Consider the following 18971-nt stretch of genomic DNA (forward strand, 5'->3'; position numbering starts at 1 on the left):
TGGATACTCTCTAAAATCATAGCTCTTAACCTCTTACAGGGCACAGATCCCTTTGAGAATATGATAAAAGAAAGCATGAACCAGAGTATCCTAGAAAAATGAATCCATACAACACACAAAAGTTAACAATTTTTTCAGAAGTTATACAGACTGCATGAAGCCCACCCACAGATGCCTTACATATACGTGGGGACCCCAGGTTTAGAAAGCTTTCCTTTGATAGAAACTCTGGTGCTGTTTCCTCATGTCTAAATAGGATGGGTAGAATAAATGATTTATGAGGTTCTTCAACTGGAAGTGAAGCATAATAGAGGACAAAGTCCAATAACAAACCAACTAATTTAAAGTGCTTGTGTAGGAAGTGGGATGGGTGGGTAACAAAAGTGAAAAGGAACTTTTGTAGTTACAATAGTAAAAGGTAGGTTAAAACTAAGAAATGAAGATTATATCACTTGGTATCCTGTACCAACTTAACTCCAGAAAGCACGTGTACATTTTCATAGCAAACTTCTGAAAGTCAACAAAGAGAATAGAGTCAAATACACCGAGTCCCCCCACTAAGAAACAATATTACAGGAGTTGTGATTTAGTACTAATTAAACATTTTATTAAATGTTCAAGGTATTAAAAAAGGAGTTTACAATTTTGTTAATTAAATGAAGCTTTATATTATGTATAATGTTTTGGAATTATCTAAGTCATATCTGGACAACTTTACAGAAATAAAATTGATACATTTTAGATTAGAAATTTCTTTCAATAACTTTATTCTTTACAAAATAAATAAATAAGGCAATTCAACTTCTAAAGTATTACCACATTCAAGAAGACAATATTGCTATCACCATTCTAAATTACTGGAATGCATTAATCTCCTGTCCTTTCACCTTCCCATTCTAGTGGCAAAGTGAAAACTGAATTGAAATTAAGTTGGACTGTGACACCATTGCCAGGGTTGGACACATAAAGTAACAATCAAGGAATGCTGGGCCCAGAAAAGTGTCATAATTGGAGTCTACTGAATCTTGCACTCAGGCACATCTTTTTCTGAGAAGGCCTGCCAAGCATGTGACTGAGGATCCACATTCTCTGCTCCAGCAGGTGGTTCTGAGGGGGAAAAAAAAAAAATCAAAACCAAAAGTAATCTTACTTTTAAAATACACAAAAAATAAATCAGCTGGAAATGGAAAAGATGTTGTTAAGATAGTAGAAATATGAAGAATGAAAAGTGGCAACATGGTCATTAACTTCCTCATGTTTGGTCATTAAAAAGGGTATATGTCACCTCATCAGAGTTGGAGTTTATTCCCCATTTTTTTTCATAAAATGAATTGTGAGAAAAACTATGTTCTACATAAGACCAAGAAGTAATAAAGTTTTATTTGGAATTCATAACTTTGAGATTCAAAGTGAATCAAATACGAATTGAGTTTGATTTTCTTTTGTCTTATTTTTAGAAAAAAAAAGGGGGTGTGCTAAACAAATAGTATGTATTTTAGGGAATATTTTAGACATCTTTGGAAAAATTTCTCTGAGCCTTCAAAAAGCACTTCAGCTATATCTCTTTATTTATAAATAATATTCATTTTCAAATTATATTCATAAAAGTTTGGTTGACCCTTGAACAACATGGGTTTGAACTATGCAGGAACATTTACATGTGGATTTTTGCAATGCATACTATAAATGTATTTTCTCTTCCTCATGATTTTCCTAACATTTTCTTTTCTCTAGCTTACTTCATTGTAAAGAATACAGTATATAACACATGTAACATACAAAATATGTGTTAATTGACTATTTATGTTATTGCTAAGGCCTCCGGTCAACACTAAGCTATTAATAGTTAAGTTTTTGGGGAGTCAAAAGTTATACGGGGATTTTTTTAATGTGCGTGTGTGAGGGGTTGGCACCCATAGCCCTAGTTTTGTCCAAGGGTCAACTATAAACCCAGCATAACTGGTCTTGCCAATTATCTGAGTTCTTGAAATAATTTAGATTACCTTTTTTAGAATTAAAATGAAAAACTGACACGTTTTTTAGACTGATATTTCACTAATTTGAACTAGGACTATATCCTTTAATTCTGAATTCGTCAGCTTTTGATTGATATATTCTTCCAGTCTACGCTTTTCTTTATTTCACTTAAAAATTATACTAGAAAGATCCACATATTGATAAAAAGAATCAAACATTTTTATTTGTGTTTGAATTTATATTATGCCTACCTGTGCTGCTGGCATTATCAGATAAAATAAAAAAGGTGGTTATAAAAGTTTCTCAGTTTTTCAAAACTCTTCTAAAATAGTATATCTATACAGCAAAAGTACCACATAAGCTAGCTAATGGTAGGTCCGTGAATCATTGTTAAACACTATTCCATGAAGTGAACATTTCAAAAACTTTTCCAAATGGTTCTGTGACTTAATATATTCTTAGGAGCAGTTTCAGACTGCCAATTTGATCTAATTTTGATGAGTAGTTGATGAGAATGGACTGATTTCTTCGTCACAAAGTAGAGCTCTCATAAACCCTGGCAGCCTTTCTTTTGCTCAAGGCGTTAAATAACTTGGCAGCTGCCTTTCTTAGGGTACAGTTGTATTGCTTTAGATTTCTACAGCTGCATAATAGAGTATTTCAGACAGGCAGACACACTGTCACAAAGGGCTCTGGCCACGCACACCTGGGCACATAATAAATGCTATGTGGTGAGAAAGACCACAAGGAACATTAGAGCTTCTCTTGCAATGCTCCCCACTTGTGTACAGCACCCCTGCAGGGCTGGGGAGTGACCCTTGACCCTGCCCCACTGCATCCAATCAGGCAACCAGCACTGCTGATTTTACTCCCCAATCGGTCCCGTCTGTCCACTTCTCTCCATCTCCACTGCACCTGCCCAAGTCCACACCACCTGTGACTTGCTTAGGCAACTGCCATCAACTCTGGCTCCTATTATTTGTTGGTTACCTTACAGTTGAGGTAACGTTTTCCAAATGTATAACTCATTATGTTCCCCTGCCATTGTTTAAAATCTTTCAAAGTTTCCCTCTACATGCTTTCAGGAAGGAGTACAAATTCCTTTAACAGCCTACAAAGCCCTGCACGCGTGGCTCTTCTCTCTCCCTCTGGCTTCCCTGACCTCATCTACAGAAGCCTGTGTACACTGTGCTGTGGCCACACCCTATGTCTTTCAACTCTTCCTCTGGTTATGGTCCCTCCTACTTGGGGCTGTCACTGTTCCACCTTCCTGACATGTTTTTCCTCCCCTCTTTGGTAAGCTAACTCACATCGACCTCTTAGATCTCAGTTCCCTTCTTTAAGGAAAACTTCCTTAAAATTCCTAGAACACACACCTATTATAAGCCTCAGAGCCTTTTGCACTCTAGAATTTTATCTTTTCTTTCTTTGACTACTTGATTATCAACTATACCTCCCATTAGTCTGTAAGCTCTAGGAGGGCAGGGATCATGTCTAATTTTGCTCATCAATATATTATCAGGGTCTAATGTGTGACACATAGTTGGAGATCAAAAAATTCTATTGACTGAATGAATGAATAAGTAAATGATGTAAGTCTATGATCTGGCTTGTGGAAAAGGAACATGATGCTTTTGGAAACACTGGCCCATCGAATTGATGAGAAAGTCTTTTTCTTAGTAAAAGTAGTTTTGTTTATAGGGTAGTGTCTTTATGTCCTTGAGAGAGTTGCTTGTCTATTCTCGGGAAAAGCTTGAAGGTTTAAGAGGCAGAATAAAGACTTCACTTGGGGTAAAGTGACTGCACTTCAATGCGGTGCTTTGGAGAAGCTTCCTCACACAGAGACAGCACCGCGTCAGTGCACTGTCACTTGCTCACCTACCTCTCCTCTTGTCTAAACTTGACCTTTGCGGCCACATATTAAAGATAAGCTCCAAATACTACCCCCTATTTCCAAGTAACCAGTATATTTACCCACCTGGGCAAAGGCCTAAGCCTGAGTTATCAAAATATCGAACTGGATGAGGTGCTGGTAAAGACTTCGATCGGCTGTCAAAAAACCAAGATTTTGGTGATTCCTTTGGCACGGGATCTTGTAAATTCTGTTCCTCACACTGAGAAGCTGTAAGTTGTCTCTTTTTAGAAGCTGTTCCAGTTACTTTAGGAGACTTTGGAGAATTTTCACAAGTTACTTCTTTGCAAACTTCTCTTTTAAGGATTCTCTCCTTCCATGTTTTAACCTCATTGAAAAGACGATTATTATTGCTTAAATGGGAGAAGAGGAGAAAGGAGACCGTAAGACTGATCACTTCCTGAAACGTCTTCACAGTTACATAAAACTTTTTCATAAAAAGTGTCATAAAATATACATAATTTACTGTTTTATCATATTTATATTTCAATTTCATTAAAATATTAAACTACAGAGTAATTATAGTTAATCTCTGTGATCATGGAATCTTGAAAGGAAAGCTCAGGGTATGACATTAGATTTTCAAATGAATCAATGATATCATCCAGAATGGTTTATCTATTGATACATTAATCTTCTAGATAGACAAATCTTAAATGTTCTTTTGTTCTATTAAAAGAAACATTACACTGTGCTTTTCTGAACTGATTATAATCTTGCTTCTTACAGGAAATGCCACCAGCGTTTATCTGGTTCCTCCAGAGAAACCTGGGAAGCAATTCTAGAGGCCCTGCTCTCCTTTCTCAGTTAGCCAAGTCTGGTGATACAACCTCAGACTTCCCGCTCAACCTCATCTCCTTTCTTTTAATTATTAACATTTTTTTTTTTTTTTTTTTTTTGCCTGGACTACAACAGGTTCCTAAATTGGGCTATCTGATCTCACCAGGCCCCGGCTTAAAATCTTCCAGTGAAAGTAACCCTCCCATTAAATTTAGGATACCACCCAAACTCCCTGAGAATGACCTCTAAGGGCCTTTGGAATCTGTCCCAGTTACCTCTGGCCTTTCATCTTGCACCTTACTCAGGCTCAATTTCTGTATTCTGGCCACATGGGATGTCTTTCAGCTCCACCGACTGGTTATTCTTCCTAACTCAAAGTCTGTGTACATGCTGTCCCCTAGGCCTGGAAGGCTGACCAGTCTCTCCTTTCATCTAACTGAGCTTGTACTCATTTTTCAGATCTACTCATATATTAGTCTCTTGATCACCACCTCTCTCCATGCTTTGATCTCAGTGATAACCTTTCATAATATTTTATTTGTTTTTTGTTTAACAGCACTTATTACAAAGAATTAGTTATTTGTATTTTATTTGTTTAATGCCTATTTTTTTTCTACTGCATTATTAGAGATTAACACAAGATTCTAATCTTTGGTAGGTGTCAAATAATTAAATTTGTTAGAACTGTTTATAAAGTAAAATTAAATAGGCAACAATAGTGAACCTAACGGGTTCTCTTATGCGTAAAGCCTCACTGACTTAAGTATGTGGACTTGTGGTGTAGATAAGCTGCCCCCTCAAACATATCTGTTTGCATGCTGATTTTTGGCCTAGTTAAAAATAGGTCAGTTGATAGATAGCAAACATCTGGACTAGTGCTATCATATTCTTACTCCTTTTAAAAAAGACACATTCCATGAGCTCTAAAAATTACTTTCCCCATGTGTGGAGGGTTGCTAACTGCAAAATATAAATATGTATGTGTATCTATCACACCCCTGCGCACGTAACAGCCATAAGCATAATTTCTGTATCACATAAACAGATCTTACCTTAATAGTTCATTCTTTTGCTTTATTAGCTGTTCATTTTGCTGCTTTAACTTAGAAATTTCCTTTTCGAGTCGTACATATTCACTTTTCAAAATAAGAGCTTTTGTGCTCTGTACAATGCCACTGCCACCACCACAGGTTAGGGGTTTATTTGAAGGCTGAGAAGTAGTATCTTCTGAGACCACTGTGTGAGGTAAATACACAAATGGGTGATAATTTTATTTATCTCCCAAGTTCAAAATAAAGGAAATATTATTAGGTGCAATAAGTCACCACAAAAATCGAACACACCTTAACCATCATCTCCCTGGAAACCATCCTTGACTTCCCCCTTCTACCTGACCCCCATGCCTATTCCATCATCAATTCTAAATATCTCTAGAAAGCTTCTGCTACTCTCCACCTACCAATTCCGCTACAGTAATCCTGCTAAGATCTTTCACCATGATTGCAGCAGTAGCAGCCCTCTCCAGCTGGACTTGTCCTTCACTCATCTGGCTTCCACATCAGTGGAAACTCTTGGCGGGCTTCTTCCAACAGTGTGTGGGGGGTCCACCCCATTCATTCAGCGCAGTATATATACTCAATACATACTTGTTAACTAAGCAAACCTTAGAATGAAAGCATATATTATATATTCTACACTATGCATGTAAAAGTAGTGTAAAGAATTGTTTTATAAATTTTAGGCAAAATTTCATAAAAATGTGAGGAGCTTATAAAGTTGAACAATCCACTAAATCAATGACAATTTACAAAGGGGGTAAAGTGTGTGTGAAGAAGATACTCAATGTCCATTTTCTTTTGAATTATTGTGAATTCAGGTACAATGTGTACTTGAAATGCACTTACAAACCAAGAGCCATTGTCCTGACCCTTGTGTAACAACAGAGTCCTCGGTTCTATTTTTATCCCTTGAAGCTATCCAGGTAGGAGCTGTAATAGACACTAGGAACTTTCAAACTAAATATGTACTAGACAACATCTTTAACACTACCTCTAATTTAAAAAAAAGTGGACAATAATACACACAAATACCATCTTATGTTTGCCTGATCTTTAGAATTTTTAGTGTGCTTCCACACACTGCTTTTAGTTTGATCATTACAAGTGAGTGTGTATGTATGTATATATATATATATATATACATATATATATATACATGTATATATATATATGTATAAACATAAGAGATAGAAATATGGAAAAAGGCATAGTTTGAGGACTGTATATGCAGAAATGTGATCATTAGATTTGAAAACTGTATCTAAGATAAATTTTAAAGAGTTTACAAGTAAGCATCAACTCTGTATTTTCAGTATTAAGAACCAGTGGAATATTTACTTATTTTTATTGTGTACTGATTATATTTTTACTATGTATAGCGTCAAAATCTACTAAGATGTGTTTGGATTTGTATTGGGATGGGTACTTCTACCTTTATAGCTGTCATCCTTTTATAGTATTGAAGGTATCTTCACCAATATATAAAGATCTGATAATGCAAAGGTAAAATTCATATTTTTCAAGCATCTATAATGTATAAAATTAACATTATAGTAAAACTAAAGAGATGTCCCAGGACAAATATAATAGTAATGAATTCATTTCAAAAATAGTTATTTCTAAATTAGTGATTAAGCTAGGCTTCCTCTTGACTGTTGCATATTTAATAGTCCTCAAAATGTGTAAGTGATTAAGAAGTAAAATGGAAAGGATCTAGAAATACCAATATTTTCTACTTACTTGAGGTATCTTGGGCCTGTTGATTTCTTCTAAGATTTTCTCTCAATTGCCTTATAACTTCATTTTGATATGCTACAGTGGTTTTTGTAGAAGCAATTCTAATAAGAACAACAATAGAAATATGTAAAGGCCCAGCAATTAACTTTTAATGGAAGAATGAACAGAACTGCTATCAAGAATTTTCTAGTAAGATACATCACATTGACATAATATCCATACATAGCAGTAGATAAGCCCTATGATTCCTCCCCTCCCCCCACCACCCCACATGCTGCAGCATGCACTTTGTAGCTATAACACCATCAAACTGGAAGTATTCAGTTTGGTTGCAGGGGCAATATTTTTAACATTGAAAAACCAATTCTTTCAAATTCCTGTAAGCTCAATAGCTATTAATTGGATATTGAGCAAAATTATACTCGAAGTCACCATAAAATAAATAATTAGGCTGTAACCATGCCATTCTAGAAACACCTTAAAGGCACAACCAGTACCAGAACATGAAAGTGAAAAGCAACTTCCTTCTACATTGTCAGGCAAGCAAACCTGGCTGTAGCTCTGGTCGAGTTGATAACTAAAAGGTCAAATTCTGCTACTTGTTCCACAGGAGAAAGAGACACTTTATGAATTGTTGGCTTCAGCATTAAATCAGCAGTAATAAATTATAAGACTTTCTGCCTTTATTAGAAACTAAAGTATCTGCTGATTGTATTCTATAAGCAAAACTGCTTTTATAATGAAGAACTTAGTAGGTATTAAGTTTCATTAAAACCAATATAGTCTTATCAGCGGAAGGCTGGTTAGAATGCATGCAGATTCAGAGTGCTGCTTTTTGAGCTAAATTAGATGTCATCATTAAATACTTATTAAAGATTTATAGCAAGAATAAAAAGTGTTAAGAACAGGAAGGGATATTAAGAAATTCTCTAATAGAAACCCTTCCTTTTATTGATTATGAATGTGAGGAACAGAGAGATTAAACAAGTTGCATAAAGTGACATATAAATAAGTGGCAACATTGTATTTCTAATTCAATTCCCCAGACTCTATTCAATGTTCTTTTTATTATGCTACATCACAAAAAAACTTTAGGTATGCTATCAAGTATAGTAATATATATTGATAAATCAATAAAAAGAGGATATGCTCTTGGGTAGTAGGTACTATAATTTCAAAGGAAATACAACCTTTACACAAAAACACAATACTAAGAACAAGTGAAATTAAAAGGACCAACAAAAACCTTAGACAAACTGCTAAATACACACACATACACACACAAACACACACGTTCTTATCATTTACTGTCAAGCATAAAAAGCCCATTCTAAAGCTGTTTATGATTAAGCAAGAAAAATCCAAAGATATATTGTGTTAGTAACTGATCAGAATTTTGCTTATTTTTAGAATCTTTACATATTTAATGAGAACGTAATAAATTTAAAATCTTTGAATGTACTTTTAAAAAGCAATAACAATATTTTCAGATACTTGAAAAAGTTGATTAACGAAAAGAAATTTATATCATATAAGAAGAAAATTTAAGCTATTAAAGTCATGTTCAGTTAAGGCAAAGACATACTCCTTTTCACACTCCTTGGCAATTTTCATCTTCTCTAGGTCTATTTTCACCAGCTTCATTTTGAGATCTTCAATTTCTTCTTTATAGGGCTTAGCTCCTAACGCACTTTTGTCCTAAAGTTTTTAGAGAAAAGAAAAGAAAAATAAAACACTTTTAGAGCAATTTCAAGAAGTTGTGAACAGCTTTTATTTGGTAGGAATATTTTAAAACATCAAATTCTAATTATATGAAAAGCAAGAAAGGCACACATTTTAACCCTAAAATGAGTAACAAATAGGTATTTCAGGTGAAGTATATCTGAAGTTATTGGAAGGTAATATGTAATTAGAGAACATATCATTTTTATTTTTTAAAATAAATTCTTTCCCAGTTAAAAAACTATATAAACAAAATGAAACAGATTGAAAGTAATGAAATGGGTAGACAAAAGCAATCAGGAAAATGAAAAAAAAAAAAGACGTCAGAACAACAATATAAAACTAGAACTAAATTCAAAGCACAAAGTATTATATAGCATTATTGGGGATATTTTTTATTCAAAGATGATTCAATCCACTGACAAATATATCTACTTTCCACTGAGAGAAAAAAATTATTCATGTATAAATATATACATACATACATAAATGTTTTTCTAATGAATAATGTCTCATTGAATGAATTTTAAATAATGCAAAGAACAAACATTTTTGACTTGTTCCTAATTTTAACTGGAATGAAGAGACGCTGGAGCCGGAATACAAGCTTAAATGTCTTTTAGGGTCAAAGACAGTAACAGAAGTGGGAGAAGTAGCTGGGGCTAAAATGAAAGGGAGTGCTAAGGAGGTGATGAGTAATGAGGGTGTGATGTGTAATGTAATGGCATTCATTGAAATAAATGTTCTTTCTAAGAGGGGGATCAAACAGAAAAAAAAAGAATGTAAAAATGTACTTATCTAATAAGGAGTGCTAAATCGTTGGATAAGAAGCATTTTATTTTGAAAAATGAATATACATCTTCAACTATAAAGAATATCTCCATGTCTTTGAAAAGTAATTTTTTAGAAAGATAAAAATAATCATTCTTTTGCATGAAAATATACTCCTGCGTTTCATTTCTAAGTTGTCGCTCAATTTTTCAAAGGTTGAGGACTGAACTTGAGACATACATCAGTATTAGGAAGTTGAAGTAAAAGATTAGAGTCCTAAATGATCTGCCAAATTCAACAGTAAAAAGGAAAAAAAAACACTTTTATTTATAAAATGAGTTTAAGTTACCTGAAGTACTTGGATCATTTCTTTTGTTTGTTCAAGGCATTTATTTGATTCATTAACTTGTGCTTGAAGTTTTACTATTACGTCATTGGTCTTTTCAAGTTCTTTCTGCAACTTTATAATTTTGCCTTCCTTATGCTTAGCACTTTCTTTAGCTTTAAGTAGTGAAGTTTCCAGCTCTTGAATTTTCTATCAGAAAAAGCACACATACATAAGTTCTGTCATAAATACAGAATCACTGTAAGTTTAAGACAAAGATGATCATATATAGGTATTAATTTTTTCACAGATTCCATTAAACAAAGGAGAGAAGAGAAGCCAAATGTCACTCAATTTACACGTGTATTATTTTTTCATTTAAAAGCTGATGATTTTTGGATGAAAATATGCCCAAATTTTATATTATAATGTTTAGCGTTTATTTTATTTACTGATTAGCACATTGCTAAGCATATTAAATCGGCACTCACATTTTAAATTAATATTACTTAAAGAAAGTATATTTGTTAATTGACTCTTTCAAGTAATATACATAACATATCTTTCTCTTTATATTTATTACCTAGATTTTAAATTGAAATATACAAGTGGAAAAATTTAAAGGCATATAATAAAGAGTAAGTTTTCCCATCTCAGACCCCAACTGACCCTAAAGCAATGACTACTAAACATTTTCAAGTGTATCATTCCACAAATTTTTCATATCTATCTAAGTATATATGAATATAGTTTTAAAAAGTCAGTCATACACACAATAGAAACATGCTAAATATATAGTTCTGTCTCTTTTTCTAACTTAACAATATATTTTCCAGATCTTTCCATTATCAATACATACAGATCTCTTACATTTTTGTTTCCATATTTCCTGTTTCATGGAAATAGCATAAATTAGTTAACCCATCTAATGAACACTTAGATTATTTTCAGTTTTTGCAAGTACAAAAACACTTGAATTTGTTCATGTTTATAAGATTATTCTCATGCACACTCATATAGGTTTTCCTGGAGACTGTCTGTTTCTTTCTGGCCCACCTAGAATATATTTTTGTTGAATGAGTGAGATAGGAATCCAGACCTATTTTCTGCCAGATGGCCATCTGGTTGTTCTGTATCAAATATTAAGTATATCATCTTTTCTCCACTGAGCTGAATGTTACCATTATCATACACTAAATTCTCATACTTACTTGGGTCTGTTCCATTGTCTATTCCTGAATCATTACCAAACTACTCTACGCTACTCTAATTTGGCATCAATACCAAACTAAGAGCATATATTTTATCTGGTAGGGTATTTTTCCTTTGGGTCATTGAAGATGGAATTTCCTTCTGCTTCTTTATCTTATTGCTTTGGTAGGTGGGTTTCATAGTGCCACTATTTTTATCTCTGCTAGCTGATTGAGGTCTGTAGTAAACAGCAAATCGATAAACTGTATACTCAGGTTCTTTAAGTTTCCAATGGTAATTATTAAACTAATGGATGATGATTTATAGGTATTTATTTTGGTAAAAATGATAAATTTACTTTTGGGTTCCCCACTAAGTCATTTTGTAGGCTAACAAAATAAAACATCGTATTTGCTTACAGACTCTCAAGTAAGGGTAGTTAATAAAGTAATTGCATTACTCAAAAAATGTATCAATTTTTGGTTAATCTGCATTAGAAATCTATTATATTTTTTAGCTTTGTATATTTTTATTTTGATTATAATATTAACCAATACTAAAGACATTGATTCCAATTGGAGAAAAGCGAAATTGCTTTCTCTCTAAGCTAGTGCTGTATCCAGACACAGATTATAGCTTGAAACAAAAGTCACATGATTTAGGAAATTTATAATGAAGGGTAATAATGCCGTAAATGGCATATATATCTATGTTTCAAATTAAGCTATGAGTTACTTCTGTTTTATAATCCAAAGGGAAGATCTTAAATAATGTCTAGCTTTATGAATAATTTAGGTTAATGACAGTTATGATAGAACTGTATTTAAAAAACAAGTTCCTCAAACACACATAAAGATGATCCGTGTTCCTTAATAAATACATTCAATACTATAATTCTGCTCTGAAATGTTATATAAAATATAGCTTTACCTCTGTGACGAAGCTGCAAATTCAAAAATATAAAAAACTTACCTCTGTGGTTAGTTGTGTGGCTCTTGATGTAACATGAAGATTCGAATCATCTTGTGTAGTAGGATGAACAGGGCCAACAGATGTCTGAGAGATCTTCAAAGTTTGGCAGTTTTTAAGCAGTTTTTCATTTTCCTCTTTCATTAACTTTAGGTCATGTTCCCATTCTTTGGCTAAGGTAGAATTTCTTTCCTCAAACTCTGTTGATTCATTCATTATAGCCTATAGCATAATAAAAATACCATTATGGCTCTAAAATGAATTACATATTTTTTAAAACACTATGAAAAAATGCAACAATTCTAGGATAAGGTATATGTTGAAATTCATTTTCAGAACACTCTTGAATAGTATGTGAAGAACATAAAAGAATGTGAACACTTTTTGTGGTTTGCATCAGTTCCTGAAATTTCAGATGTTGGATGTTGATGATAAAAGAATAAGGATTGGAGAGGATTCAGATTCATTTTCAAGGTGATAATCTTGCTATTAGATCAGTACTAACATATGAAGAGAAATTTGAGGTTAAAGTCACTATTTATATTATGGATGTTAACAAAACATTAACTGACATCTAACTGCAGAGCACACTCAGTAAACTTAACAACAATCAATTTTCTTGTTTCATTACAAACCTCAGTGTTAATAGGAAGAATTCACTGACTTTTGGTATTTAATCTGAAAATCTTACATTTCTGTGCAGGGAATAACAATCAATACCATCTTTTACTTCAAAGGCTAACTCTGAAATGACTCAGATCATCCTTTTACTTCCTCATTACTATGGGATGTTCTTTTTGCGCTCATCACAAATGTCTTATTGGTCTCATCTACAAGTCTGTGACTTTATGGTCATTCTGTCAGACTTGAATCCTAAATTAGCTGTATTCTTGTTGGCACCTTGGACTCTCCTTGTCTCTGGACTACTGACTTCACATCAGTACTTCAGTACTGATGATCAGTAACTTCACAAAGTTACCAATTCCTACTCTCAGGGTGCTGGAAGAAGCCACATATCCATGCTGATGTATACCATAGAAATCCCTGCTTTCCAATCACAACTGTGCCCTCAATATTTCAAGAAAAACTGAATTATATGGAGATTATCTTGTGTAAACATTGGTTTTATGGTTTTCTCTATTAATGGTGGACTTTTTAAAAAGTTCATTTACTGTTTTGCTAGCTTCAGGTAATCAACAAATGGGGTGAACTATCCATCAAACATTATCTATATTTCAATGTGATTTAAGTATAGTTTCCAGATGAAATCAAAGTGCCTGGAAAAAAACCACCCAAAAAGACACATGAAATATAAAACCAATTTTAGAATCCATACTATTCATCTAGTTCCCTTTGCATATATATAACAAGCAACTTTCTGATTACTACATACTTTATTTATCAAGTATGTGAAGTAAGGATTACTTCAGAAAGCAGAAATAATATTCTGTTCAGTGGAAGGTAAAACAAATTAATAAACTGATCTTAAAAGCAATGCTGGTTCTTATGAATTTGTTTACTAGGGCCAATCACATTGGGAACAATGACACAAATCACATTTTTGAACCTCAAGTTGAAGGATCAGCACATATGATGGTGACCCACTGACAGGAAAAGCACAAGGCCTTACTTAAGTAGCTGCCTGTAGCCCTGAAAGAGGCTCCTGTCTCACCTGTCTGAGGCTGCCTGGGGACAAGACTCAATTCCTACAGAAAGTGAAAAGTGAGAAAGGAAAGGAGAATAGCAAGAAGATTCAAGATTTTACAAGTGGAAACCGACTATATTACACACTAAGATTTTGTTACCTTCTTTACGAGTACAAATTGATTTATTTAAGTATCTCAAGGCAACATAATGTTAGAGGAAGAATGTGCTTTACATAAGTCAATATTTTTCACAAAGTATATACGAATAAATGAAAGAAAACCTTTAAAATCCAGTTGCTCTAAGTCCTTTTAATGAGGAAGAAAAAGTAAAGCAAACAACAACAAAAAGAATGAGGTAGCACAATAAAAATTACTACTTACAATTATTTTGTTATTATAGAAGTTATTCACTTGACAAATCCTATCATTTTCTTCCTGGATGCCACTTTTAAGCTTTTCTATATCAAAATGAGTATTCAACCACTCTTCCAAAAACTGGGTCATTTCTTTTCTATTACTTAATACTTGTTGAAATTCAGTCTTTATGCTGTGAAAGTCACATTCTGAAAAATCTTTGAGAATTTCCTGTATTAAAAAGGAAGTATTGAATTGCCTGAACATTAGGAAAGTTTTTAATCTAAATAGCATACAAATATCAAAAGGGGAAAATACCTTACTGAGCTCTCATTCTTAATATTTTGAAGTAAATATAGTTTTAGTTATTCTATTTATACTGGAAATATAATTCTAATTTAAAACCTTATTCTAGTTATTTGAATAATAAAATATATGCTGTGTAACAGAGGCATGTCTACCAATTCTGCCTGTTAGAATCAAAACCTGTGAAAACTATAAATGTGGCTAACAATTACAATATGTGAACTGCTTCTGGATGCAGCTTTTCTGCACAGAGAGCAGGCCTCACATGTGTGTTAGGAATGAGATGCCAGCCTCATAGTACTTGCTGAAAGCACGACATTTCATGTGGAGTTGGTGCAACAAACATTTCAAACTCCTGGTCAAAGGTCTAGGAAGTTTTGGAAGACATGTAGAAATTATTCTGGAGTTCTATGAATTCCCACTTGCTGATATTAAGTCTTTCTTTCTGTATCTATGGAGTCCTGAAATTAGGCTAGTCTAGTCTATTACTTGGTACTCTTTACACTTTGCCAGCTGTCGCTCTGCAACATATTTTTAATTTCTGATAAATGAAAATGCCTGTACGCATATGAAAAAATACATTTCTACTAGCTAAAAAGGCTTAAAATCTAACTAAATACATTTAAAATAAATTATACCTCAATTTGTAGATCCATCTTCTGGCTCAATTTGAGGTCCCTTAATTCTCTGGATGGTACATCACAGTCTTGTGTAAGGTGCTGAATTTTAGTTAGTAGTTCATTTTGCTTTTCCAGTTCATCAATAAAAACCATGTCAAATTTATTGATGGATTCATGTTGTTCTTCCTTTATCGTTATAACATGGCTTAACACGTACTTGTAGAGAAACAAACACATTGGAAGATGAAACTTTTATCACATTTAGAGGATGTTTTAAATCCTTAAAACTAAAGGTTGAAATAGCATCTCGTTTATCTATATCCTCTGATAAGTGAGGAAGGAGGAGCCTCTCCCTATCCCTAATGTTCTCCTCTCAGCATCTTGGAAGAATAGCTTCTAGTTCCTTATTTCTGACTTCCTACTGGATATATACCTCATGGATGTCCTACGAGTACCACAGATCCAGTATGTTTAAAATCTTCCCCCCTAAAGCCCACCTTTCTTTATTGCCCCCTTTTCAGTTAATTATATCACCAATTACTCAGGTTTCTCAGCTAGTCACCTGAGATTCATTTTCAACATCCCCCTCTGCCCACATTGGTTTGGTGACCAACAATGGGTGTGCCATGCCTCAAGCATATTTGGATGTTTGGCTTCAAGGTAACAATAATTTGAATGCCTTATGTTCCAGGGACCTCAAGAATAAGTTCTGGATAACAGATTGTCAGGATTTGTGAAACACTATCAGAACCTGAGGGGCAATCTAACTAGGTAGGGCAGACATCTGCTTCCTGCTTCTCCAATTTTCAGTATTCCTTACTCTCTTATAATTTGGCCTCTTCCTTAAAACTCAACCAAACCTGCTCTAACAAAGGTCACCAATGAGCTCTATTATCAATGAACTGAGGTGACCTCTTCAGTCCATATTCTGGCTGTCTGAGTTATCTGACATACTCTCCTCCACTGACCCGAGTGATAGCACTTTTGTATGGTGCTCTCCTGTCTCTCTGACTTTTCCAACCTTGAACCCATGTGTTGTTCTCTTTTCTGTCTTTGCCTCTTGAAAATTTACTGTTTTCAGAGTTCTCTTCTTTTCCCAAGGCTCTTACTCTTCTGTTATACTTTCTGGGTAACCTTACTCACACGTATTACCCATCATATACATGCTGATGAATCCCAAATCTTTATGTTTAGTCCTGACTTTTCTCCTGACAAACCTCAGATGCACAGCTCAAAGCCTACTTGGTTTCTCGGCTTGGATGGTCCATTACAGGTATTTCTACCTCAAACATCTCAAACTAAATACCTGATCTCTCCTCCTGCCTCACCTATTTTGTTTTGCTCCTCTTCCCTTTTTCTTTATGTCATTAATGGTACCATTTCCACCAACCTGGCTAAGCCCAAATCCTGGGATGCCATCCAAACTTCTCTCCCTTACTTCCACTATCAATCACATGGACCTGCTATTTTAAGCTGCTAAATATTTAATTTTTTCATCCTTTCCATCCCTATGAATCCTTTCCTAGTAGTACCAGTCACCCATAATATCTCACCTGGACAACTGTAACTGCCACTGGTCTGTTCTCTCTGCCACTAGGCTTATCCTTTGCAAACTCAGTTCTTCTACAGTGAAGTATTTAAAATGGCAATCTAATCATGCTACTGCCACCACTTAAAGTAACTGTCCCATGGTAGCCCATCACCTACACATGAACTCCATCCAAACTTTATTGACTGAGTCTCTCTTCCACTAGTCTTCTTTAATTTTTTTTCTGCTGTGTCTTATGACCCGCACATACTTCTATCACTGTACTTATCGCCTGTTTCTATGTTTGCTTCACCCGTTGGACTCTGATGTTATTCATGCCTGTCTCTCAAGCACCTTGACAGTGTGTAGACCTGAAGGCACAGCCCAGGTTTTGTTGAATGACCACGTTCTAGGTAAGAATCATGCATATACTATTGTTACACCCACATAACATTTAATTCAGTAGTAAACATACTAACTAGCAGTATATGCCAACCCCAAATCAGGATTCAAATAGACTGAAGTTTGTAACTGAAATTTATAGCAACATTTACAAAGATATCACTAAAAAGGGTGGTACCTTAAGTTTCTTCATGACTCTATGGAATTCCATGGAACACCTCTGGTTTATAGTGAGAAGCTTTTGAATGTCTTTGCTTTGTGGATATGGAAGTGAGAGGTTTGCTTTTACTTCAACTGAAAGCTCTTTTTGGGTTTCAATCTCCTTGTCCAAGTCAAGAGACAATCCATGTAAGAACTCATAATGGTTATTCATTTCTGAGTATCTCTTCAGAAGGTCCTAGAGAAAATTAGAATTCATTGAATTTAACAAATCATTCTAATTAACAATAAATAGTTCTAGCCTTAGAACTGTAACAAAACTTATGCTTTAACATTTTCTGTAGAAGAGTAATAAATTAAGACCTTTTTGTTTTAAAAAAAAACAACAGGAAACTTATTGTTGATCTTGGGTTAGAAATATATAATTATTACAGGAATTAAACAAATTTCAACAAATGTAACAAAGAAATCCAGAAACAACCATTGTTATCATTTTGATACATTTTCTTTTAGTCTTTTAAACATCCATGATTTGAATGAGCATCTACAAAGTCTGAAAAGAAATTTGAGTGAATTCAATCTAGCGTGTATGGTGGCTCAAGGCTAAATAAATGCTAGTTTATGTTCACAGTAGGCAGTGTTAGCAGATAAAACATGTGACCAAGAATCAAACAAGCTATTTACTAGCTTGATAAACGGCCTCTTCACACCTTTCTATTTGCCTAGAAACTGTGTTTTCTAATCTCTTATCAGCAAGTTCAAATTCTAGTTCTGCCATTTCCTCACTGGGGAAATCATTGAGACATTTTCTCAACTACAAAATGAAGACTACAGTAATTGCCACAGAGTTTCCTAGGGCAAAGAAGTAAAATTATATAATATCTATATCTATATAATGTATATAAACACATTATACATTAATGGAAGTAAAAGTATATTTGTAGATATGATTCTATATCCAAGTTTTAAACTTATGTTTGGTTTCAAATCCTGATTCTACCAACTTACTAGCTATGTGACCTTGAGCAATTAACTAAACTTCCTCTCTGAGCCTCAGTTTCTTTGTTTATAAATGGAGCAAAAAAACCCTATCTCATGAGGTAAAGCACCAAGTACAGCGCCTGGCATGTGGTAGACACTCAATAAGCCTGGGCCCGTGGAGCTCAAATGAGTAGAGCGTAGGCAGGGGGCACTGGTCTGAGTATAAGTAGAGGAACGCACTGGTTCCAGTTGCTATAATAATCTAAAAAAAGTTTAGTTCAGGATGCTAAACAACAGAACAAAGGGCTTCTGACAGTAATGAGCCCTCTTTTTCATCAGTTAGGAAAAGCTGGATGTTCATTAACCTGGAATGTTGGAGGGGTGATTCCTGCCTTTGGCCGTAGGATAAGTCCCACTATGACACGGACCAGCGCTGTAGAATCATTCATCTGTACTTTTAATAGATACATACTGAATGCTGACTTCCCTCAGGAATGTGCTAAGTAGTACAGCCATAAACAACACAAAACAGT

The 18971-nt window shown here is 34.2% G+C and overlaps 1 protein-coding gene across 1 annotated transcript in view; it reads right to left on the reverse strand.

The window, feature by feature from the left end:
- Positions 1-581: 581 nt before the first annotated feature.
- The window catches only part of CENPE (centromere protein E), a gene marked incomplete at its 5' end in the record, with an annotated part of 64288 nt that continues 45898 nt past the window's right edge, over positions 582-18971 (reverse strand). Inside the window, 10 exons of the mRNA XM_081057260.1 lie at positions 582-1107; positions 3956-4242; positions 5722-5905; positions 7468-7565; positions 9050-9162; positions 10307-10492; positions 12446-12664; positions 14470-14673; positions 15387-15584; positions 17477-17695. Coding sequence (XP_080913386.1) covers positions 1016-1107; positions 3956-4242; positions 5722-5905; positions 7468-7565; positions 9050-9162; positions 10307-10492; positions 12446-12664; positions 14470-14673; positions 15387-15584; positions 17477-17695 — 1800 coding nt within the window. The 3' untranslated portion in view covers positions 582-1015. The remainder of the gene's footprint in view (positions 1108-3955; positions 4243-5721; positions 5906-7467; positions 7566-9049; positions 9163-10306; positions 10493-12445; positions 12665-14469; positions 14674-15386; positions 15585-17476; positions 17696-18971) is intronic.

Source organism: Rhinolophus hipposideros (assembly GCF_964194185.1).
Source record: "Rhinolophus hipposideros genome assembly, chromosome: 1".
Taxonomy (NCBI): Eukaryota; Metazoa; Chordata; class Mammalia; order Chiroptera; family Rhinolophidae; genus Rhinolophus; species Rhinolophus hipposideros.